Below are 23,749 nucleotides of genomic sequence, written 5' to 3'. Positions count from 1 at the left end.
CAGCGATTTGAAACAATGGTAAATGACATGAGTAAACAATTGAATCATAAAGCAAAGACTTTTCATGAATAGTACTTAAAGACAAGCATCAATAAGTCTTGCATAAGAGTTAACTCATAAAGCAATAATTCAAAGTAAAGGTATTGAAGCAACACAAAGGAAGATAAAGTTTCAGCGGTTGCTTTCAACTTGTAACATGTATAGCTCATGGATATTGTCAACATAGAGTAATATAACAAGTGCAATATGCAAGTATGTAGGAATCAATGCACAGTTCACACAAGTGTTTGCTTCTTGAGGTGGAGAGAAATAGGTGAACTGACTCAACAATAAAAGTAAAAGAAGGGCCCTTCGCAGAGGGAAGCATCGATTGCTATATTTGTGCTAGAGCTTTGGTTTTGAAAACAAGAAACAATTTTGTCAACGGTAGTAATAAAGCATATGAGTTATGTAATTTATATCTTACAAGTTGCAAGCCTCATGCATAGTATACTAATAGTGCCCGCACCTTGTCCTAATTAGCTTGGATTACCGAGATTATCATCGCAATACACATGTTTTAACCAAGTGTCACAAAGGGGTACCTCTATGCCGCCTGTACAAAGGTCTAAGGAGAAAGCTCGCATTGGATTTCTCGCTTTTGGTTATTCTGAACTTAGACATCCATACCGGGACAACATAGACAACAGATAATGGACTCCTCTTTTATGCATAAGCATGTAGCAACAATTAATGTTCTCATATGAGATTGAGGATATATGTCCAAAACTGAAACTTCCACCATGATTCATGGCTTTAGTTAGCGGCCCAATGTTCTTCTCTAACAATATGCATGCTCTAACCATTAAATGAGTGGTAAATCGCCCTTACTTCAGACAAGACGGACATGCATAGCAACTCACATGATATTCAACAAAGAGTAGTTGATGGCGTCCCCAGGAACATGGTTATCGCACAACAAGCAACTTAATAAGAGATAAAGTGCATAAGTACATATTCAATACCACAATAGTTTTTAAGCTATTTGTCCCATGAGCTATATATTGTAAAGGTAAAGAATGGAAATTTTAAAGGTAGCACTCAAGCAATTTACTTTGGAATGGCGGAGAAATACCATGTGGTAGGTAGGTATGGTGGACACAAATGGCATAGTGGTTGGCTCAAGGATTTTGGATGCATGAGAAGTATTCCCTCTCGATACAAGGTTTAGGCTAGCAAGGTTATTTGAAACAAACACAAGGATGAAGCGGTGCAGCAAAACTCACATAAAAGACATATTGTAAACATTATAAGACTCTATACCGTCTTCCTTGTTGTTCAAACTCAATACTAGAAATTATCTAGACCTTAGAGAAACCAAACATGCAAATCAGGTTTTAGCATGCTCTATGTATTTCTTCATTAATAAGTGCAAAGTATATGATGCAAGAGCTTAAACATGAGCACAACAATTGCCAAGTATCACATTATTCAAGATATTATACCAATTACCACATATATCATTTTCCGATTCCAACCGTATAACAATTTAACGAAGAAGAAACTTTCGCCATGAATACTATGAGTAAAGCCTAAGGACATATTTGTCCATATGCAACAGCGGAGCGTGTCTCTCTCCTACACAATGAATGCTAGGATCCAACTTTATTCAAACAAAACAAAAAACAAAAACAAACAGACGCTTCAAGCAAAGTACATAAGATGTGATGGAATAAAAATATAGTTTCAGGGGAGGAACCTGATAATGTTGTCGATGAAGAAGGGGATGCCTTGGGCATCCCCAAGCTTAGACGCTTGAGTCTTCTTGATGTATGCAGGGGTGAACCACCGGGGCATCCCCAAGCTTAGAGCTTTCACTCTCCTTGATCATAGTGTATATCATCCTCCTCTCTTGATCCTTGAAAACTTCCTCCACACCAAAGTCGAAACAAACTCATTAGAGGATTAGTGCATAATCAAAATTCACATATTCAGAGGTGACACAATCATTCTTTATACTTCTGGACATTGCACAAAGCTACTGAAAGTCAATGGAATCGAAAAATCCATCTAACATAGCAAAACATGCAATGCAAAATAAAAGGCAGAATCTGTCAAAACAGAACAGTTCGTAAAGACGAATTTTTAACAGGCACCAGACTTGCTCAGATGAGAAAACTTAAAACTAATGAAAGTTGCGTACATATCTGAGGATCACTCATGTAAACTGGCATAATTTTCTAAGTTACCTACAGAGAATTTTACCCAGATTCGTGACAGCAAAGAAAACTGTTTCTGCGCAGTAATCCAAATCTAGTATCTTACTTCTATTAGAGACTTTACTTGGCACAACAATGCAATAAAACTAAGATAAGGAGAGGTTGCTACAGTAGTAAACAACTTTCAAGACTCAAATATAAAACAAAAATACTGTAGTAAAAACATGGGTTGTCTCCCATAAGCGCTTTTCTTTAACGCCTTTCAGCTAGGCGCAGAAAGTGTGTATCAAGTATTATCAAGAGACGGTGCATTGATATCTCTAGCTCCCTCATCTGCAGTGGTACTAAGGGCTTTGTCAATTTTAGGCCTATAATAATATTTTTTTGGTTTAGGCACCTTAGAGACATACATAAACTTTTGCTCCTTACCCACATAAGCTTTCTCCTTATACTTAAAAGAAGAAAAAGTTGAACCCAAGGTTCCCATAGCTTCTTCAAGTTTACCAATCCTATTGATTTGATTATCATGGACAACACAAGTTCCTAGAACACTAATTCTTTCATCAATTCCTCCTAAGGATTTATCAAGTTCATCAGTTTTATCAAGCAACATTTCCAATTTAGTTTCAACGCTTGGAAAAATTTTCTCTATGGTTTCCAATTTTTTCATAACGTCCTCAAGAGAGATTTCACTTTTAGTTTCATTAACAGGTGGTATTCCAACTAGACTCTCAATGATGCAAATAGCTTCTAAAGCAGGAGTACCTAGGAAATTACCCCCCGAAAGAGTATCAAGAACATACCTATTCCAACTAGATATACCAACATAAAAGTTCCTAAGTAGGATAATAGTGGAGTGTTTCTTAGTGCACCTATGATGAGCATCACTAATTCTATACCAAGCATTTTTAAAACTTTCTCCACCTTGTTGTTTAAAAGAACGAACTTCAACTTCAGGATTACTCATTTTAGCAGCAGTAAATAAAGTAAACTAGATAAAGTAAATGCAAGTAACTAATTTTTTTTTGTGTTTTTGATATAGCAAACAAGATAGCAAGTAAAGTAAACTAGCAACTGATTTTTTTGTGTTTTGTTTTAGTGCAGCAAACAAAATAGTAAATAAAATAAAGCAAGACAAAAACAAAGTAAAGAGATTGCGATGTGGAGACTCCCCTTGCAGCGTGTCTTGATCTCCCCGGCAACGGCGCCAGAAATTTAGCTTGATACGCGTACATCACGCGTCCGTTGGGAACCCCAAGTGGAAGGTGTGATGCGTACAGCAGCAAGTTTCCCTCAGTAAGAAACCAAGGTTTATCGAACCAGTAGGAGCCAAGAAGCACGTTGAATGTTGATGGCGGCGAGATGTAGTGCGGCGCAACACCAGGGATTCCGGCGCCAACGTGGAACCTGCACAACACAACCAAAGTACTTTGCCCCAACGAAACAGTGAGGTTGTCAATCTCACTGGCTTGCTGTAACAAAGGATTAGATGTATAGTGTGGATGATGATTGTTTGCAGAAAATAGTAGAACAAGTATTGCAGTAGATTGTATTCGATGTAAAAGAATGGACCGGGGTCCACAGTTCACTAGAGGTGTCTCTCCCATAAGATAAATAGAATGTTGGGTGAACAAATTACAGTTGGGAAATTGACAAATAGAGAGGGCATGACAATGCACATACATGATATGATGAATATTGTGAGATTCAATTGGGCATTACGACAAAGTACATAGACCGCTATCCAGCATGCATCTATGCCTAAAAAGTCCACTTTCAGGTTATCATCCAAACCCCTTCCGGTATTAAGTTGCAAGCAACAGACAATTGCATTAAGTATGGTGCGTAATGTAATCAATAACTATATCCTCGAACATAGCATCAATGTTTTATCCCTAGTGGCAACAGCACATCCACAACCTTAGAACTTTCTGTCACATCGTCCTGCATTTAATGGAGGCATGAACCCACTATCGAGCATAAATACTCCCTCTTGGAGTTACTAGCAAAAACTTGGCCAGAGCCTCTACTAACAACGGAGAGCATGCAAGATCATAAACAACACATAGGTAATAGATTGATAATCAACATAACATAGTATTCTCTATCCATCGGATCCCAACAAACACAACATATAGCATTACAGATAGATGATCTTGATCATGTTAGGCAGCTCACAAGACCCGACAATGAAGCACATGAGGAGAAGACAACCATCTAGCTACTGCTATGGACCCATAGTCCAGGGGTGAACTACTCACTCATCAATCCGGAGGCGACCATGGCGGTGTAGAGTCCTCCGGGAGATGAATCCCCTCTCCGGCAGGGTGCCGGAGGCGATCTCCTGAATCCCCCGAGATGGGATTGGCGGCGGCGGCGTCTCAGTAAGGTTTTCCGTATCGTGGCTCTCGGTAATGGGGGTTTCGCGACGGAGGCTTTAAGTAGGCGGAAGGGCAACGCGGGGAGCCACACGAGGGCCCCACACGCCAGGGCCGCGCGGCCTAGGGCTGGGCCGCGCCGCCCTGTTGTGGCGGTGCCTCGTGGCCCCACTTCCTTTCCCCCTCGGTCTTCTGGAAGCTTCGTGCAAAAATAGGACCCTGGGCTTTGATTTCGTTCAATTCCGAGAATATTTCCTTACTAGGATTTCTGAAACCAAAAGCAACAGACAAAGAATCGGCTCTTCGGCATCTCGTTAATAGGTTAGTGCCGGAAAATGCATAATAATGACATATAATGTGTATAAAACATGTGAGTATCATCATAAAAGTAGCATGGAACATAAGAAATTATAGATACGTTTGAGACGTATCAAGGAGCCATCCCCATATGGCGGCGCGGCCAGGGTGGGGCCCGTACGACCACGTGGGGATGCGCCCTCGTGCGTATCCTCCGCTCCGATTCGAACTCGTAATTTTTAATATTTTCTAAAAATAGCAAAAACATTGTTCGGAAAGTTAAACGCGAACTTTTTATTACCAAAACTGTTACCTATTCGAAGTCGAACTCTGCAGAACTATCAATTTGATCTTTGATGAAAGTTTCCGGAGTCACCACTCGAATAACATCAACATCTTCATTATAAGAATCTCCAGAGATATAATGCTTGAGTCTTTGTCCATTCACCACTTGTGTGGCATCACCTTTCAGAGAACCAATTTTTATTGCCCCTGAACGATACACCTCCACAATGACATATGGTCCTTCCCATTTTGAGAGTAATTTCCCTGCGAAAAATCTGAGACGAGACCGATACAATAGGACTTTATCTCCAACATTAAATTCTCTTTTAATAATTCTTCTGTCATGCCATTTCTTAACTTTCTCCTTAAAAAGTTTAGCATTTTCATAAGCTTCACTTCTCCACTCATCTAAAGAACTCAATTGTAGCAACCTTTTCTTACCGGCAAGTTTAAAATCTTTATTAAGTTCTCTTACAGCCCAATAAGCTTTGTGCTCTAGTTCTAAAGGTAAATGACAAGCTTTTCCATAAACCATTTTATAAGGAGACATACCCATAGGATTTTTATAAGCAGTTCTATAGGCCCACAATGCTTCCTTCAACTTACTAGCCCAATTTTTCCTAGATTTATTAACAGTCTTTTGCAAGATAGATTTAATTTCTCTATTTGATAATTCTACTTGCCCACTAGTTTGAGGATGATAAGCTGAAGCAATTCTATGATTAATACCATATTTAGCAAGAGTTTTTCTAAAACCACCATGAATAAAATGAGAACCTCCATCAGTCATAAGATATCTAGGTACTCCAAACCTAGGAAAAATAACATCTAAAAGCATTTTTAAAGAGGTCTCACCATCAGCACTTTTTGTGGGTATGGCTTCCACCCATTTAGTAACATAATCAACAGCGACAAGTATATGAGTGTTACCTTGTGAAGAAGGGAAAGGACCCATGAAGTCAAATCCCCAACAATCAAATGGTTCAATAACAAGAGTATAATTCATAGGCATTCCATTGCGTCTAGAGATATTACCAACTCTTTGACATTCATCACAAGATAAAATAAACTTTCTTGCATCTTTAAAGAGAGTTGGCCAATAAAAACCTGACTGTAGAACCTTTTGTGCGGTTCTATCTCCGGTGTGATGTCCTCCATAAACACTACCATGACACTTACTCAATATCTCTTGTTGTTCATATTCGGGGACACATCTTCGCATAATACCATCCACTCCTTCTTTATATAAGTGTGGGTCATCCCAAAAATAATGCCTCAAGTCATAAAAGAATTTCCTCATTTGCTGAGCTGAAAAGGTTGGAGGCAAGTACTTGGAAACAGTAAAGTTAGCATAATCAGCATACCAAGGACTATCTCGCGAGCTCACCGTTATTGCAGCCAGTTGTTCATTTGGAAAACTATCATTAACAGGAACAGGATCATAAGCAATATTTTCCAATCTAGACAAATTATCAGCAACGGGATTATCAGCACCTTTCCTATCTACAATATGTAAATCAAATTCTTGCAAAAGAAGCACCCATCTAATAAGCCTTGGCTTAGCATCTTTCTTTTCCATAAGGTACCTAATTGCAGCATGATCAGTATGAATTGTGACTTTTGAATCAACAATATAAGGTCTAAACTTGTCACAAGCAAAAACTACAGCTAATAATTCTTTTTCAGTTGTAGCATAAGTTCTTTGAGCAGCATCAAGAGTTTTACTAGCATAATGAATAACATTCAATTTTTTATCTACTCGCTGTCCAAGAACAGCACCAACACCAAAATCACTAGCATCACACATAATTTCAAAAGGTAAATTCCAATCAGGAGGTTCAACTACAGGAGCAGTTGTTAAGGCTTTCTTTAGAGTTTCAAAAGCTTCCTTACATTCATCATCAAAAACAAAAGGTACATCTTTTTGAAGAAGATTAGTAAGAGGCTTTGAAATTTTAGAGAAATCTTTAATAAATCTCCTATAAAAACCAGCATGACCAAGAACACTACGAATACCTTTAACATCCTTAGGATAGGGCATCTTCTCAATTGCTTCAACTTTAGCTCTATCAACTTCAATACCTCTCTCAGAAATTTTATGTCCCAATACAATTCCTTCATTAACCATAAAGTGATATTTCTCCCAATTAAGAACAAGGTTAGTTTCTTCACATCTCTGCATAACTTTATCAAGGTTTCGCAAACAATTATCAAAAGAATTCCCATAGACAGAAAAATCATCCATGAATACATCTACAATATTTTCACAAAAGCCATGAAAAATAGCAGACATGCATCTTTGAAAAGTAGCTGGAGCATTACATAAACTAAAAGGCATACGCCTATAAGCATAAGTTCCATAGGGACAAGTGAAGGTGGTTTTCTCTTGATCTTTAGCTCTAACATAAATTTGTGAAAACCCAGAATAACCATCAAGAAAACAGAAATGAGTTATTTTTAGATAACCTTTCGAGCATTTGATCAATAAAAGGTAAAGGGTAATGATCTTTCTTAGTAACTTTATTAACTTTTCGAAAATCAATGCACATTCTATACCCTACAACTACTCTTTGAGGGATGAGCTCATCATTATCATTAGGTACAACAGTTATTCCTCCTTTCTTAGGAACACAATGCACAGGACTAACCCATCTACTATCAGCAATAGGATATATAATACCAGCTTCAAGAAGTTTTAATACCTCATTCCTTACCACATCCTTCATCTTAGGAATTAGACGACGCTGATGTTCAACAACAGGATTTGCATCATCTTCCATGTTGATGGCATGTTGGAAAATAGAGGGAGAAATCCCCTTCAAGTCATCAAGAGTGTAGCCAATAGCCCCTCGGTGTTTCTTCAATATTTCAAATAATCTTTCTTCCTCAAAATCTGAAAGCTTAGCACTAATAATATCAGGATATGTTTTCTTATCATCTATATAAGCATACTTAAGATTATCAGGTAATGGTTTCAAATCAAAAACAGGATCTTCCTTTGGTGGTGGTGTTGTACCTAGATCTTCAACCGGTAAGTCATGTTTAAGAATGGGTTGACGAAGGAAAATTTCATCAAGCTCATTCCTTTATTCCCTAAAGACTTCACTCTCATGATCCTCCAAATGTTGTTGCAAAGGATTATTAGGAGCAAGAGCAATAGATGCAAGCTGTTCAACTCTAAAATCATCATTAGGCAATTCAGCTTCATAAGGAACTTTGGCAAATTTAGAGAAATTAAACTCATAAGATTCACCAGCAAATTTAGTCACAATTTTCTCTTTCTTGCAATCTATAATAGCTCCACAAGTATTTAGAAAAGGTCTACCAAAAATGATAGGACAAGTCTTACTAGCAGCAGAACCAAGTACCAAAAAGTCAGCAGGATATTTAATCTTACCACATAGAACTTCCACATCTCGAACAATACCAATAGGAGAGATAGTTTCTCTATTAGCTAGCCGAATAACCACATCAATATCTTCAAGTTCACAAGAACAAATTTTATGCATGATTTCCCTGTAAAGCTCATAAGGAATGGCACTAGTACTTGCACCGATATCGCATAAACCATAATAACAATGATCACCAATTCTAACAGAGAGCATAGGAACACTGACTTTCCTAGACTTACTAGGATGTGAAACAATATTAGAAGCATCTTCACAGAAAATGATGTGACCATCTTCTACATTTTCAGTCACAAGGTCTTTAACTATTGCAACAGCAGGTTCAACATTTATTTGTTCCTCAGGTTCTATAGGTTTCTTTGCACTTTTGTTAACCACACTAGTTATAACAAAATACTCCTTCATTTTAGCAGGAAAAGGAATTTTTTCAATATAAGCTTCAGGAAGAATGTGATCAACAGTTTTAACTTCAATACATTTACCTATAGGTGAATCAGTTTTATCTTTGTAGGGTTCATGATACTTATTAAAATTCTTCCTAGGCAATTCAAAATGAGAGGCAAAAGCTTTATAAAAAATTGCAACAACTTGAGAGTCAAGACCATAAGTAGCACTCATATTTCGAAATTTATCAGTATCCATAAAAGTTTCAATGTATTCATAATCATAATTTATACCCGACTCTCTACCTTTGTCGTTCTCCCAACCTTCAGTATTCTCCTGAATCCGATCAAGAAGGTCCCATTTAAACTTTTCTTTGTTGCATGTGAATGATCCAGAACAAGTAGTATCTAGGAAGGTTTTATCTTGAAAAGAAAGTCTTGCGTAGAAATTAAAGACTTCAATCTCCCCCATGCTTGGGCAATACTCTCTCCATCATGAGGCCAGAAATTATATATGCGGTTTTGGTCTTTGTGAATTTCACTTGGAGGATAGAATTTAGAATAAAATAGAGGCACAATATCCTTCCAATCAAGAGAATTCCCATTCTTCAGCTATTTATACCAATGCGCCGCTTTACCAGACAGCGATATAGAGAATAGTTTCTTCCTAAATTCATCCATAGAAATACCTGCACACTTGAATAACCCGCATAATTCATGTAAAAACAGTAAATGATCTCCAGGATGGACAGTTCCATCCCCTTCATAGTGGTTATCCACAACGCGTTCAATAATTTTCATAGGTATTTTATATGGAATCACTTTCTCACATGGCGCCTCATCCACTACCTTTGCAGTAGTAGTAGATTTTCCCAATAGGAATTCAAGAGAAGATCTCTCCATAATAAATTATAGCAGCAGGCAGAAATAAAAACAGCACATACAGTAAAAGTTCTCCTTACCAATTCCACTTACCAATAGCGCTTCACTCCCCGGCAACGGCGCCAGAAAATAGTCTTGATGACCCACAAGTATAGGGGGTGTATCGTAGTACTTTCGATAAATAAGAGTGTCGAACCCAACGAGGAGCAGAAGGTGTTGACAAGCAGTTTCGATGAAGGATTCACTGTAAATGCTCACAAACAAGTTTTCAGGGGGTTTTGATATAGCAGATAAATAAAATACAAGTAAGTAAAATGCGGGAATAATAATTGCAGCAAGTGGCCCAATCTTTTTTAGCACAAAGGACAAACCGGTTTGTTTACTTATGATGACCAAACGTTCTTGAGGACACACGGGAATTTAGTCTAGTGCTTTCGCTTCATATAGTTGATTAATCTTCATTGTTTTGATAAGTGTTGTGTGGGTGAACCTATGCTAATGCACCGCCCTTCCTAGGACTAATTAATACTTGTGATTAAACCCCTTGCAAGCATCCGCAAATACAAGAAAGTAATTAAGATAAATCTAACCACGGCCTTAAACTCTGAGATCCTGCTATCCCTCATGCATCGATATACCAACGGGGGTTCAGGTTGCTGTCACTCCGGCAACCCCACAGTTAGCAAACGAATACAAGATGCATTCCCCTAGGCCCATAAAGGTGAAGTATCATGTAGTCGACATTCACATGACACCACTAGAAGAATAACACGACAACTTAAATATCAAACCATTAAATATTACTCAACATAGCTCACTACTAACATTTAGACTTCACCCATGTTCTCAAGAACTAAACGAACTACTCACAAGACATCATATGGAACATGATCAGAGGTGATATGATGATGAATACCAATCTGAATATAAACCTTGATTCAATGGTTTCACTCAATAGCATCAATAACAAGGAGTAATCAACACCGGGAGAGTTTCCCCTATGAAATAATCAAGATTCAACCCTAGATGTTAAAGCGGAGACGAGGTGCAGCGGTGGAGATGATGGTGTCAGTGGTGGAGATGATGATGATGATCCCAATGAAGTCCAGCTCGATGACGGTGATGATGGCGACGATTTCCCCTTCGGGGAGGGAATTTCCCCGGCAGATTTCAGCCTACCGGAGAGCTCTTTTCTCTCTGGTGTTTTGCGCCCCGTGGAGGCGGCTATGACTCTCCTCGATGATCTGTCGCACCTTAGGGTTTTCGGTAGATGAAGTACGCGAAAGGGCGATGGCCGAGGGGGTCGTGGGCCCCCTCCCCACATGGCAGCGCGCCAGCCCTGGTGGCCGCGCCGGCCTATGGGGAGGGCCCATGGCGGCCCTCCTCGGCCTCCCCTTTTGGCTGGCTCCGTCATCTAGAAAAATAGGAGCTTCGGTATATTTTCCGTCAATTGTTGATCTTCAGAAATATTGTATCCTGACGGTGCTTTTTCCAGCAGAATCCTGACTCCGGTGAGTAATTCTCCAATAATCATGAAACATGCAAAATAGGTGAAATAACATAAGTATCATCTCTAAATATGAAATATATCAATGAATAACAGTAAATTATGATATAAAATAGTGATGCAAAATGGACGTATCATATACTCAATTCATTGTTGGAAGTTTTCATGAAGTAGAAGGATCTCCCGCACACAACTATGCCCAGTGAACCACATACATCATCATGTATGTTTCCACTAAGTTAGTTGTCTGTTCAACTCTTGGCCTATGAACAGTATTTCAGTCATTCCCTTTAGAAGAGAGTTGCAAGCGCCAGACGATTCAAAAATCAAATGACTCCAAAAATCCATTTGCATGGAGTTCCTTCATGCGTTCATTTCTAACATGACCTAAATGGCGGTTCCACTAATAAGTGGAATTCACATCATTTGCCTTATGGCATTTTAGCGTCAGTGTTATGCATGTGTGTTTCACCATAAAGATTTATAATAACTTATCCATCGTACATGGAATACTGTCAAAAATTGAACAACTCATTGTTTTCATTTGACCAGAACAAAACAACAATTATAAAGTTATTTATTATAAATCTGAAGGGCCAGGTAGAATGCCAACGATGAACACAATAACACTTTATTTTGTTCCAGACGTGCATTCCTACCATATTCCTTGTCAGTCACTTAGGCCATTGTATTCTTGTATTGTGTTGTTTTGTATGACACTTCATACCAACCAATATGGTACAAATACCTAAGAATTTCATTGTGTGACCAAACAAGGAATACATTCATAACATGTATATCATCTATATACACCTGAGCTAGACTTTCTAGTCTTTTCTTTCTTTCTGCCAAAAAATCTTTTGTAGTTTCTCTTTTAGCTTTCTTCATTCTCAGAAAACACGTCACCTTCAATAACTTCTAGGTCCATTGGTCAAATACTAATAACCTTGAGGTTCTTACTTTGAAGTTGGTCATCACATGACAAGTGTTCCAGATTTCACTATTAGTAACCTTTTAATGTGATGAACAATTTCACTCATAATTTTTATGCATCAAATCACGACGACTTTCCGAGACCATGTTTGTACATGCTAGGCTCGTAAAGTTTAACCTTAGTATTCGCTTGTGCAAATCTGGCTTGCATCCGTTGTATGCACACGTAGAATCTATAACACCCGATCATCACGTGATGCTTCGAAACGACGAGTCTTAGCAACGGTGCATACTAAGGATGATCACTTCATGGATATGCGAATATCGTTAGTGCCCAATTAGTTGGAGGATCGGGACGCCTAGCGTCTTCAACCTTCGTACATTAGCATAAAACTTATGAGTTTATGTAGTCTCACTAGATTATATTCTATCATCTTGCAATAAGGTCTTAGATATCACATATATCTCATACCTCGCTTATTTATGAAAACAAAATTTCCAGCTCCTTACTTTTCAATCGGATTTGAACTTCAAGTTTCACGGAGACAAGATGATTTTAGGTACTAATTGAAACCATTGCTCTTTGAATCAGCAATGTGAGGTTTACTAAAAGTTTGCAATAGAACTTAATTATTTCTTGATTCTTTAACAATACGGTACCAGTACGTAAAGTTACTTATCAGACTTAACAATATTTCTATCTCATTTACAAGACTAGCGCATGGTAGATAACGGATGCCAATTCTACAAATTTAATTCAAAATACTATTCAGACTATGTTCATGATAATTAGTTCATGTTTTAGTCTAATTACTAATGAACTCCCACTTAATACAACATACCTCATAGTTGTTTAGTGGCACACGATCCATATCCACTACACCAAAACCGATCATCACGTGAGATGATATAGTTTCAATGGTGAACATCAACATGTTGATCATATCATCCATATGACTTGTGTTCAACCTTTCGGTTTCCTGTGTTCCAAGGCCATGTCTGTACATGCTAGGCTCGTCAAGCAAACCCAAGTATTTCCGCGTGTGCAACATGGCTTACACCCGTTGTATGTGAACGTAGAATCTATCACATCCGATCATCACGAGATGCTTCAAAACGACGAACTGTAGCAACGGTGCATACGAGGGGAGAACACTTTATTATCTTGATATTAATGTGAGGGATCATCTTATAATGCTACCGTCACGATCTAAGCAAGATAAGATTCATAAAGGATTAACATCACATGCAATTCATAATATGTGATATGATATGGCATTTCTTCTTGTGCTTTTGATCTCCATCTCCAAAGCACACGAGCATGATCTCCATCATCACCAGCATTGCACCAAGGTCCATGGTGCCGCTTCATGGTTGTCCATCACTTATAGCTACTATAACAACTACTTGAAATAAAGCTAACACCAGCTGGTCTTAACAAATTTAAAGACAACCATTAGGCTCCTGCCGGTTGCCACAATACAATAATGAACATCTCATACATCAAATATAATCATCATCACATCATGGCCATATCACATCACCAAACCCTGCAAAAATGAGTTAGACGCCTCTATTTTGGTTTGCATATTTTACGTGGTTTAGGGTTTTCGAGTAAGATCCAATCTACCTACGAACATGAACCACAACAGTGATACTAATGTTGTCAATTGAAAGAGTAAATTGAATCTTAACTATGGTGGGAGAGACAGACACCCGCAAAGCCACTTATGCAATACAAGTTGCATGTCAAGCGTGGAGCAAGTCTTATGAGACGCGGTCATGTAAAGTTAGCGCGGGCCGCTTCATCCCACCATCCCGCAAGATGCAAAGTACACTAACCAAAAACAACAAGAGCATCAACGCCCACAAAACCATTGTGTTCTACTCGTGCAACAGATCTATGCATAGACACGGCTCTGATACCACTGATGGGTTCGTTGCATGGAAAACAAAAAATTTCTACCGCAAAGACGAATAAATCCAAGATCTAATCTATGGAGAATCCAAGATCTAATCTACCAAGATCGAAGCAACGAGATGTATGTGAGACTAACCCTCGAAGATTCCAAAGCCTACGAGATTAGATCTCGTTGTTGATGTAGTCGATCATCCAGTGCTGCAATCCGGTAGCACTTCCGTACTCGATCCTGCGTACGGTGTCGATGAAGCCCGTCCTCTCCCCGTTCCAGTGGGCACCGGAGGTGTGGTAGATCCCCTCGGAATCCCAGTAGCACGATGGCGTGGTGTTGGTGGTGGATGAGAAAAACTGCAGGGCTTCGCCAAGCCGGTAGAGCATTATGGAGGAGAGAGGGGTAGGTCTGATGGGGTGAGCGCCCCCTGCCCCTCCCCTCTTTATATAGGGGGGAGGTCGGTTTGGGTGGTCCTCCCAATGCCCCAAACCCATCTAGGGCCGGCGGCGAAAGGGGGAGGGGGAATTCCCCCCCCCCCCCCCCCCCAAGTTGATCCCCCTAGGGTTTTGGGGAAACCCTAAGGCTGGCCGACTTGGGCCTTGAGGGGCATATGCCCCTGGCCCATTAGGCTAGGGTGCATCCCCTCGGCCCATGCTAGGCCTCCTAGGGTCGTGGGCCCACTGGTGGGACCGCCGGAACCTTCTAGAACCTTCTCGGTCTTCCACCGGAAAAATCCCGAACTTTTCCGAAACCTAGAAATCAACTTTCCTTATATGAATCTTATTCTCCGGACCATTCCGGACCTCCTCGTGATGTCCTGGATCCCATCCGAGACTCCGAACAAACTTCGGTCTCCATCTCATATTCCGAATCTACTTATGCGACATCGAGCCTTAAGCGCGTCACCCTACGGTTCGTGAACTATGCAGACATGGTCGAGACTCCTCTCCGACCAATAACCAATAGCGGGATCTGGAGATCCATAATGGCTCCCACACATTCAGCGATAACTTAGTGATCGATTGAGCCATTTACATACGATACCGATTCCCTTTGTCACGCGATACTTTACTTGTCCGAGGTTCGATCATCGGTATCTTCATACCTAGTTCAACCTCGTTTCCGACAAGTACTCTTTACTCGTACCGTGGTATGTCATCTCTTGTGACCCAGTCACATGCTTGCAAGCTAATCAGAAGACATTCCACCGAGAGGGCCCATAGTATATCTATCCGTCATCGGGATGGACAAATCCCACTGTTGATCCATATGCCTCAACTCATACTTTTCGAATACTTAATCCCATCTTTATAACCACCCGTTTACGCAGTGGCATTTGATGTAATCAAAGTACCCTTCCGGTATAAGTGATTTACATGATCTAATGGTCAAAGGACTAGGTTACTATGTATCGAAAGCTTATAGCAAGTAGAACTTAATGACTTGATCTCATGCTACACTTATTTGGGTGTATGTCCATTATATCATTCACCCAATGACATAACCTTGTTATTAACAACATCCAATATTCATGATCACGAAACCATGATCATCTATTAATCAACAAGCTAGTTATACAAGAGGCTTACTAGGGACTCCTTGTTGTTTACATAACACACATGTATCAATGTTTCGGTTAATACAATTATAGTATGTAATGTAAACATTTATCATGACCACTAAGATATAACAATAACTAATTTATTATTGCCTCTTGGGCATATCTCCAACAGGACCACGGTCCCTTGCTAGCGGGGAGTTTCCGTTCTTAATTTAGTTTGCTTTTTAGTCTCTTTTTTGGGATGGTGAAGTGGAGGCTACATCCTAAAGTCAGAATAAGGTCCTCCCCGCCCTATCCTCGCTCTGGTGGTGCATCTAGCTCTGACGGAGGGCGCGTGGAGTTGTGTACCCGTCGGATCTCGTAGGATCCGGTCGGTTTTCGTGTTTATTTGTGTGGTTTCATGATAGTCTCTTCCGATCTACGGTTGTCATCATTGGCGATGGTTGCTGCTCTGGTGCGCTGGTCCTTTGGAACCTTAGCACGACGACTTCCCGTCTGTCTACTACAACAAACTCTACTACGACAAGCTTTGCCCGACTCCAGCGATGAAGGGGCGAGGACAGCGGCGCGCCTTCGGCTCGTGCTAGTGTTTGTAGTCGTCGCTAGGTGGTTCGAGTACCAATTTATAATTTTTTTTTTATTTTTTGAGTTATTTGTACTACTCCCAGATGGGTGGATTCGAAAAAAAATGCAGCAGGTACATCCCAGTCATCGAGTCAACCACCGATCAGACCAGGAGTCAGGAGAGATCATAAACGTCGACGGGCCGGAGCATACTCAAGGGACCGACGATTCCACTGCAGAAGTGAGGTGCTCGTGAAGTTGCCGTGATCTCATCTCCGGGGGAGTAACCAACCCAGTCGAGCGGCCGATCCTTGATCCGTATCGGAGGGAAGAGGAGTCGAGGAGAGAAGATGCGGCCGCGGCTGGTGCTCTTCGGTGCCTCCCTCACCGAGCAGTCGTTTGCCTCTGGTGGCTGGGGCGCCGCCCTCGCCGACCACTTCGCCCGCCAGGTACTCTCCGTTTGCGCCGCCGCTAGCTGCTGCGTACGGAAGTGACATCGGATTTTGTGCTGGTTAGGCGGACGTGGTGCTGCGCGGGCTCAGCGGGTACAACACGCGGTGGGCGCTGAAGGTGCTGGATAGAGCCATGGAGGGGGCGGCCGCCGGGGGCGCGGACCCCGCGGCCGTCACGGTGCTCTTCGGCTCCAACGACGCTAGCCTGCCGGACCGGGCGGAGCCGCACCTGCACGTGCCGCTAGCGGAGTACCACGACAACCTCCGCGCGATCTGCGCCCACTTCAAGGTTGCTGCTATACTGTCGTCCTGGAGCAGAGAATGCTGATAATTTGCTTGCTTCTTCAATTACTCGTACGTGGTTGAGAACTTGAGATATCTATGTGGTTTGGTTTTGCAGAATAAGTGGCCCTCTGCTGCTATCATCCTCATCACCCCTCCACCGATCTAGGAGCCCGCGAGGATCCGGTAACAATAGCCCTCTCACCCTGCAGATATGTAATTTACTTATAGCTTTATTAATGGTGAGTGGTAAGGTCTCAGGTCAACAGAATAGGGTCAACTAGATATCTGTATGCTGATCAACTTAATGGTTTCCTTTTGCTCAATGCCATTCTTGATGCAGGTCAGTGCTGTATTACTGACATGTATCTTTAGAACAATGTATTCAACATCATCAACATTCATTCTATCCCTGATTATTGTGATGAAGAAATCAAGAAAACAGGGGAAACAATTGAAAATTGTTTTTATTTTATACAGTGAATTGCGTCAAGTAAAACCTGTTAATCTCAATCGGAATGTTGAGAAATGGGGCTGAACTTACAGAATGTATCGAGGTTGTGTTTAGTATGAAGTTCCTTTTACGTTGACTTAGTTTTGACTCAAAATGATGGACATTTCAACACCTCTGGGAGTGTACTATTGGGCTCTATGTGTATCCAATTGTCTACTTGCAACTTGGTGGCCTGTGATCTGGCTGAAGATTCCTTTGAAGCAAATATTAGTAATTATGCCTTTTAGCAAAGCAGATTGGCGAGGAAGCCACACTTATTCCATATCTTTCCATGCAGACACGTATATGGGGATAATGATCCTTCAAGACAGCCTGAAAGAACAAATGAAGCTGCGGGCATTTATGCACAGGCATGCATAGCTGTTGCTAAAGAGTTGGATCAGCCATTTGTAGACATCTGGACACACATGCAGCAATTTCCTGATTGGCAGACATCTGCGTTATGGTATGAATTTTATTTTCCCGGTGTGAGCAAAATTCGATCATGCAAATTTGGTATAACTTTTAGAACTCGTATACTCCCTCTGTCCATAAAAGGATGTCTTAGATTTGTCTAAATTTGGATGCATGGCAGTATATCGCCTGGGTTAACATAAAAAAAGCTTAATAATTGGAAGTGGCTGATGTAAGAGAAATCAACAGCTGGCAATTCTCAGGCAGACTTTTACTCACGATTTACACGGATTGCTCAAAATCTGGTCTGTGTCCAGTTAATTTTATGTCTGGTTCTGGCTTCGGAAACACTGTTGGAGACTACCCAAAGAAAAGGCTCGAGATTTAACACTTCTGAACTTTCTAGTGTGATGTTGTTCTTGGTTATGCTTCACATTCTTATGAGGGAAAATGACAACCCAAGATAAGATTCAGTTGATGATTTGCATTACGTGTCACCTCTCAACAATGATTACTGAGCACATAAATTTCACTTGATATTCTAAACCATTGCTCTGTTTTCTTTGCGATGATAGATTAAAACCTGCATTTATAAATAGAGCAAAGTACACAATACCTCTTTTGTGCCTTTTTGGAAACTGCTGAAGATTTTTCCTATGCTTCTTGAGCACAAATTTTTTTGTTCTCCCCCCAAAAACAGATTCTTTAGTAGATGTCTCGGATACTATATAATCGATAAAAAAACATTATGTTTGAATTCTCTCTTTCCGTCTTCTAATAGCCTTTAGTCTATGTGCTTAGAAGAGCTTGATACTCTAAAATGGCTATTTACCCCCAAAAAAATGATTCTGTAGTAGATATCTCAGATACTATATAATCGATAAAAAAACATTATGTTTGAATTCTCTCTTTCCGCTTTCTAATAGCCTTTAGTCTATGTGCTTAGAATAGCTTGAAACTCTAAAAGGGCTATTTACTCACTTTTCCCAGTCATGCTCTTCATCCAGTGATTTTATAGTTGATCATCAATTCGCGAGTATGTAAATAAATATTTTATTCATCTTCACTCTTTATGCCCTGACATTATAGGAATCGAGATTTTGATTTCAGAGTATCTTGCCAAAGCATTATGAATTATGGTGTATCCTCATGACCATAAGCAGCAGATAACCTTCTTATATCATGCAGTGACGGACTTCATTTCACCCCGTTCGGAAACAAGATTTTGTTCGACGAGGTGCTCAAAACGCTGGAAAGTATTGGTTTCAGCAAACAGAGTCTCCGGTCGGATCTCCCTCTCTACCATGAAATCGACCCCAAGGACCCATTGAAAGCATTTGAAATTTGAACAAGGTATCTGCATGGCTTGATTATTCAGAAGGCGAGCTCTGCTTTGTTTGGACACCGGTGCGTTTGTCCTTCCTTAGAACTGGGAAAACCTTATGCCATGTGCTGGACTTGTTTAGTAGCTGTGGTTTATGTTCCATATATTCCGTAAGTAATGAGCATTTCTATGGTTTTCAAGTGGAAAAGACTGAAAATAAACGGCATTTTCTGTTTTTTTCCTGTACATTTCGTAAGGTGCATTGAAGCTCTGATTTCTGTTGCTGTTTCTCACAGTTTGTAGCTTCTGCTAAACCATGGATGGTCAAGCATGCTTTCGGCTTCTCATATGTGACGTGGCGTCCTATATTGATGTTATTCTAGCTGATTTTGTGCACGATTATTGCGGTACTACTGCAGCAATGCTGCAAGTATTTTCTGTAGGGGATGCAAAATGGAAGTGTTTCAGAAGAAATGAAGCAGTAAATCTATATTCGTGGAAGGTCGGCGGCTCTGGCCTCTGGGTCCAAGGCCCATGGGAATGCGTGTTGCGAGAAAGAGGATTGGTAGAGCTCGATTGGGCTAGTTGGGCCTGGGCCTATTGGTCGACTTAATTAGTCAGTCAGAAGATAGCTACGAATTAGCGAGCTTCACCAGCAGATCATGAGGTTAGCTATCTCTAGTCCATTTAACCCATTAATTAATCGTTAATATTAATAAGATGAACGGAGCTAAAGGTGTCGAGCAAACAAGTGCTCTCTGTCAGATACCTTATGTAAAAACGAGAGTATAAGTCGCGCAAATTTTGCACTCGCGTGGGCTGGGACCAATATTTTGTTTTATAGTTAGTCTACGGGATCTGATCATCGCTGGCAAACTCCAAACCAAAACCGTATACATCAAATTTGATAATATGATAACATGGAATGTGACAATATGTTACATTATTTCACAACAATGTTTGCATCTAACACCCGAAATATGAGAAAAACATCGTCTTCACGCATCATCGACCATCATGACGAAGAAGGAAGGCTCAAGTAAAACCATCGTTGCCGCTAGCACCGCCGGCGACACCACTACTCTCCGTACCGGAAGCTTCAACACAGGCTATGCTTCTCCTTGTAATGATCTTGAGCCTCCTCATATCCCACCACACTTTAGTGAAGGAATCCATGGTGTTCAGATCCATCTTCATCGCATATTCTCCTCCCCAAAAATTTCTAGCATGCCTTCCTCTCCTCAAGTGCTATCCTCCTCTCCTCCAAGTCACAAATTGCTTGCCACCTTGCTTACTTCATCTCATTCTTCTTCTCAATCATGACTTTCTTTACTTACAAAGTCTTGAGTGTTATGCTTTCTTTTGACCTCATGAACTCATCGATCTTGAAATCCAAGTTTGATGCTTCAGCATCAAACTTGATCTTTTCCTTGGCCTTCTTGTTTTCATCTGGCTTCCCCTTGTTGGCTCCTTCCTCATCACTTGCATCATCCAAACATAGCATAGCTCATTTCGGTGCTTCTTGCTCCCTCAATTCCCACTTGTCAAGATACGCGAGCAACTTTCAACAATGTTATAGCGTGAATGGTCTTCCTTTGGAGGTCTCCATTGATTTGTACCTCTCCGTCGCAATTGTTTCCTACATTCGCAAAAGAAATGCAGAATAAATGCATATGTCTTGCAACACAATCACGCAAATGCAGAATGCAATGCACTCACATAGTCACCGATAGAGACACCACTCGGAGGTGGGTTCCTGAATTGCTCCATTGCTCTACTCCACCATCTACAACAAGCCTTGATCACATCCTACCGGCCTTGTAGGGATTCGTAGGAGCGATAGACTGGTGTTGAAACATGAGGCATGAGGTGAGAGAAATTATGTTCGATTCGCTGCCAATACCGCTTCCTGTTTTGGTCAGTGTCGTGCACCACATCGATGGACACTTGCGATCATAACCACACCAAGCAAGCGTCTTTGATTTCTATGTAATTCACGACTCTCTTGTTCTCCCCTTTCGCCATGTCGAAGACCTCCTAATCAATCTCCTCTAACGCGTCTTGACCATAAGCAACAGCAACCTCAACCTCTTCGCCATCATCCTACCCGTCCAACTCATACGTATCAAGCGGCGACTCGGTAATGCTCACCTTGGCCTCGTTTAGCATATCCGTGAATGAGTTCGGAACATTGTTCCCATTGTACCTCGGAGGCTTTTCGACGAACACGTTGGCGGCGCCGATGTCGTTGTCCTGCGATGCGCCGATCTTGGCCACCGGCAGAGCAGGTGGAGGAAGGCCACTTCTCTTCAAGGTTTCCTTCATATTAACGTTGTCCCCCGACTGCTTGGCATTGTCCCCCCGGCTTCTTACATATTGCCCCCTCTTTGGCCGAGCTCGCGGAACGACCATCGTTGCAGCCTTGGCTGGGGTTGCAACAACGACTGCGGTTAGGGAAACAGCAAGGAAGACGATGTGGGTGCACGCGTGCTTCCTCTTCGTGAGGATAGAAGCGGCAGCAGCCGAGGCACCAACGTGTAATGTGAAGAGGGAGTGTGTACCATTTGGGAGAGGAAATTTGGAGAGCCCCTTACTCTTCTCCTGTATAAATTTGATCGGCGAACGAAATCGAACATAAACCGTAAAGTAGCTGTTATTTTGCAAAAATACATAGTGAAACCTAGTTTCATTTTTTTTAGATAACAGGTAAAGACTTTGCCCCACTTTAAATTAATAAAGCCATCACGGTATGAGGTTAGATTACACACTGTTGAGCATTACAGCTTCACCAAACCTAGTTTCATAGGAACCTGTTGTACTGTAGCGGCTAAAAAAATCGTATTTCTAGAGCTTCAAAAATTCCAAACAAAAATTTTGCGCGTAGAGGACGCACGTATGTATGTGAGTGAGTGTCATTTTTCATACTCCAATTTAACAGTATGTAGCTTAGGAAAAAAAATGATAAGTTTCAGATGAATAGTATGATAAAAACTCACCCGCACAATATTTTTCGAATTTAGTGGTCGGATAACTTTGTGACTTACTGCTGAACTAAGTTTAATCAGGTTCCGCAGTTTCCAAAAGATCGCTTACGTTATTTTGCAGTTTTCTCGAGTTTACGGATCTGTCTTAAGCTTGTCAAGCTTTGAAGCTTTGTGTCTAGTAAGATTGATAGTCTTTTGGTCCCCATTTCTTAATCAAGCAGCTTCAGATGCTCTTCTAGACGTTTCTTTTGTGACACCACGTCCATGGATGATGGCCATCGACATCGATGTATGCACCATCATTCTATTTGTGTCGACCAGAGCTCCAGAGTACATCGCTACTATGTCGACACGGCGAGATACACAAGCACGAACTAGTACTGTACCTCCAAATCTGGCATCGCTTTCCGGACACCAAAACTGGCGGCCGGTTTGGCAGAGGCGTAGCACGCAGCGATTGTCAGCTGAATACATCGCTGGCGGCACAGCGCCACGCATGCACGCACCAGGGGCGGATGGATCCATGCACGGGGAGGCGAGATCCTGTGATGTGATGAGAAAGGCCTAGGGACCGGGACCCCTATACCAGCATAGGCTACTGATCCCTACGGCCTAGGTTCCTTAGATTAACCCGAGCCCTGATGAAGCGTAGGGATTAGCCTAGACGCGGTAAATAAACCGGCCTACGTGTACGGCAAAGATCTCGCCTCAGGAGACGGTGATGTACGAATACTATTTACTTAATCTCATGCGCGCAGTTGCAAGCACATGCCGAGTGCTCCTATCTACTTTGGACTCAGCAGCGTATTTTCATTGTTGATCTTTGGTGTTTTACGAAGGTGACGTGCCGCTCTGCCACACGCCCTGTCTTCATGTAACCGTGTTTAATTATGTCGCACACATACGTACGTTCCCGCTGTGCCGTGCGTGTCGTGGAAAGAGGGGACTTATCCCCAGCATCTGATTTGCTGCCGCATCTGGGGAGAAGCTACCACGCCTGCTCTACATGCACGTACGGCCGACTTTGTTTATTTACCTTCATTCATGCACTCCATCCTTTGCTATACTAATACGTACTAAGTAGCGGGGAAAAACGGCGTTACCGTGCGACAAATCTTTGCCGTGAGCCCATGCAACTTTGCCGTGGGCAGGAACCAGCACGCACGGCAAATGAACTTTGCACGGTAACCTCTGAAGGTAGCGCACGGCAACGAAACGCTGCACCGGCAAAGATCGAAGACAGTGCACGGCAAAGAAATGTCGACAGCAATGACCAAACACGCCGCACGGCAAAGAAATACTGCACGGCAAAGACGCTGGGCATTGCCGTGGCACATCCTTTGCCGTCCGAGCAGCTAGGTTGCACGGCAACGTTGCCTTTGCCGTGCGGCAACATGCATTTTCTTTATTTTTCTTTCTATTTTATTTCATCTAATACTTTTTTTAATTAGTTTTACTTTTTTATGACTATTTATTAGTGTTACTTAATAAA

At 41.3% G+C, this 23,749-nt stretch overlaps 1 protein-coding gene across 1 annotated transcript; it reads left to right on the top strand.

The window, feature by feature from the left end:
* Nucleotides 1-16,443: 16,443 nt before the first annotated feature.
* On the top strand, nucleotides 16,444-19,561 carry LOC127321555 (GDSL esterase/lipase At5g45920-like). Its single transcript, XM_071828019.1, has 5 exons — nucleotides 16,444-16,757; nucleotides 16,825-17,049; nucleotides 17,161-17,228; nucleotides 17,834-18,001; nucleotides 19,138-19,561. The coding sequence occupies exons 1-3, from the start codon at nucleotides 16,659-16,661 to the stop codon at nucleotides 17,209-17,211; spliced, it is 375 nt and encodes a 124-aa protein (XP_071684120.1). The 5' UTR covers nucleotides 16,444-16,658; the 3' UTR covers nucleotides 17,212-17,228; nucleotides 17,834-18,001; nucleotides 19,138-19,561.
* Nucleotides 19,562-23,749: the final 4,188 nt, after the last annotated feature.

The sequence above is a fragment of the Lolium perenne genome, chromosome 3, assembly GCF_019359855.2.
Source record: "Lolium perenne isolate Kyuss_39 chromosome 3, Kyuss_2.0, whole genome shotgun sequence".
NCBI lineage: Eukaryota > Viridiplantae > Streptophyta > Magnoliopsida > Poales > Poaceae > Lolium > Lolium perenne.
This window is presented reverse-complemented; position numbering and strand designations above follow the sequence as displayed.

Excerpts from the sequence above, each read along its gene's own strand:
- LOC127321555 (XM_071828019.1), top strand. The coding sequence starts at position 16,659 with ATGCGGCCGCGGCTGGTGCTCTTCGGTGCCTCCCTCACCGAGCAGTCG. Across the intron at positions 16,758-16,824 it reads CCGACCACTTCGCCCGCCAG|GCGGACGTGGTGCTGCGCGG; the intron begins GTACTCTCCGTT and ends TGTGCTGGTTAG. Across the intron at positions 17,050-17,160 it reads CGATCTGCGCCCACTTCAAG|AATAAGTGGCCCTCTGCTGC; the intron begins GTTGCTGCTATA and ends TTGGTTTTGCAG.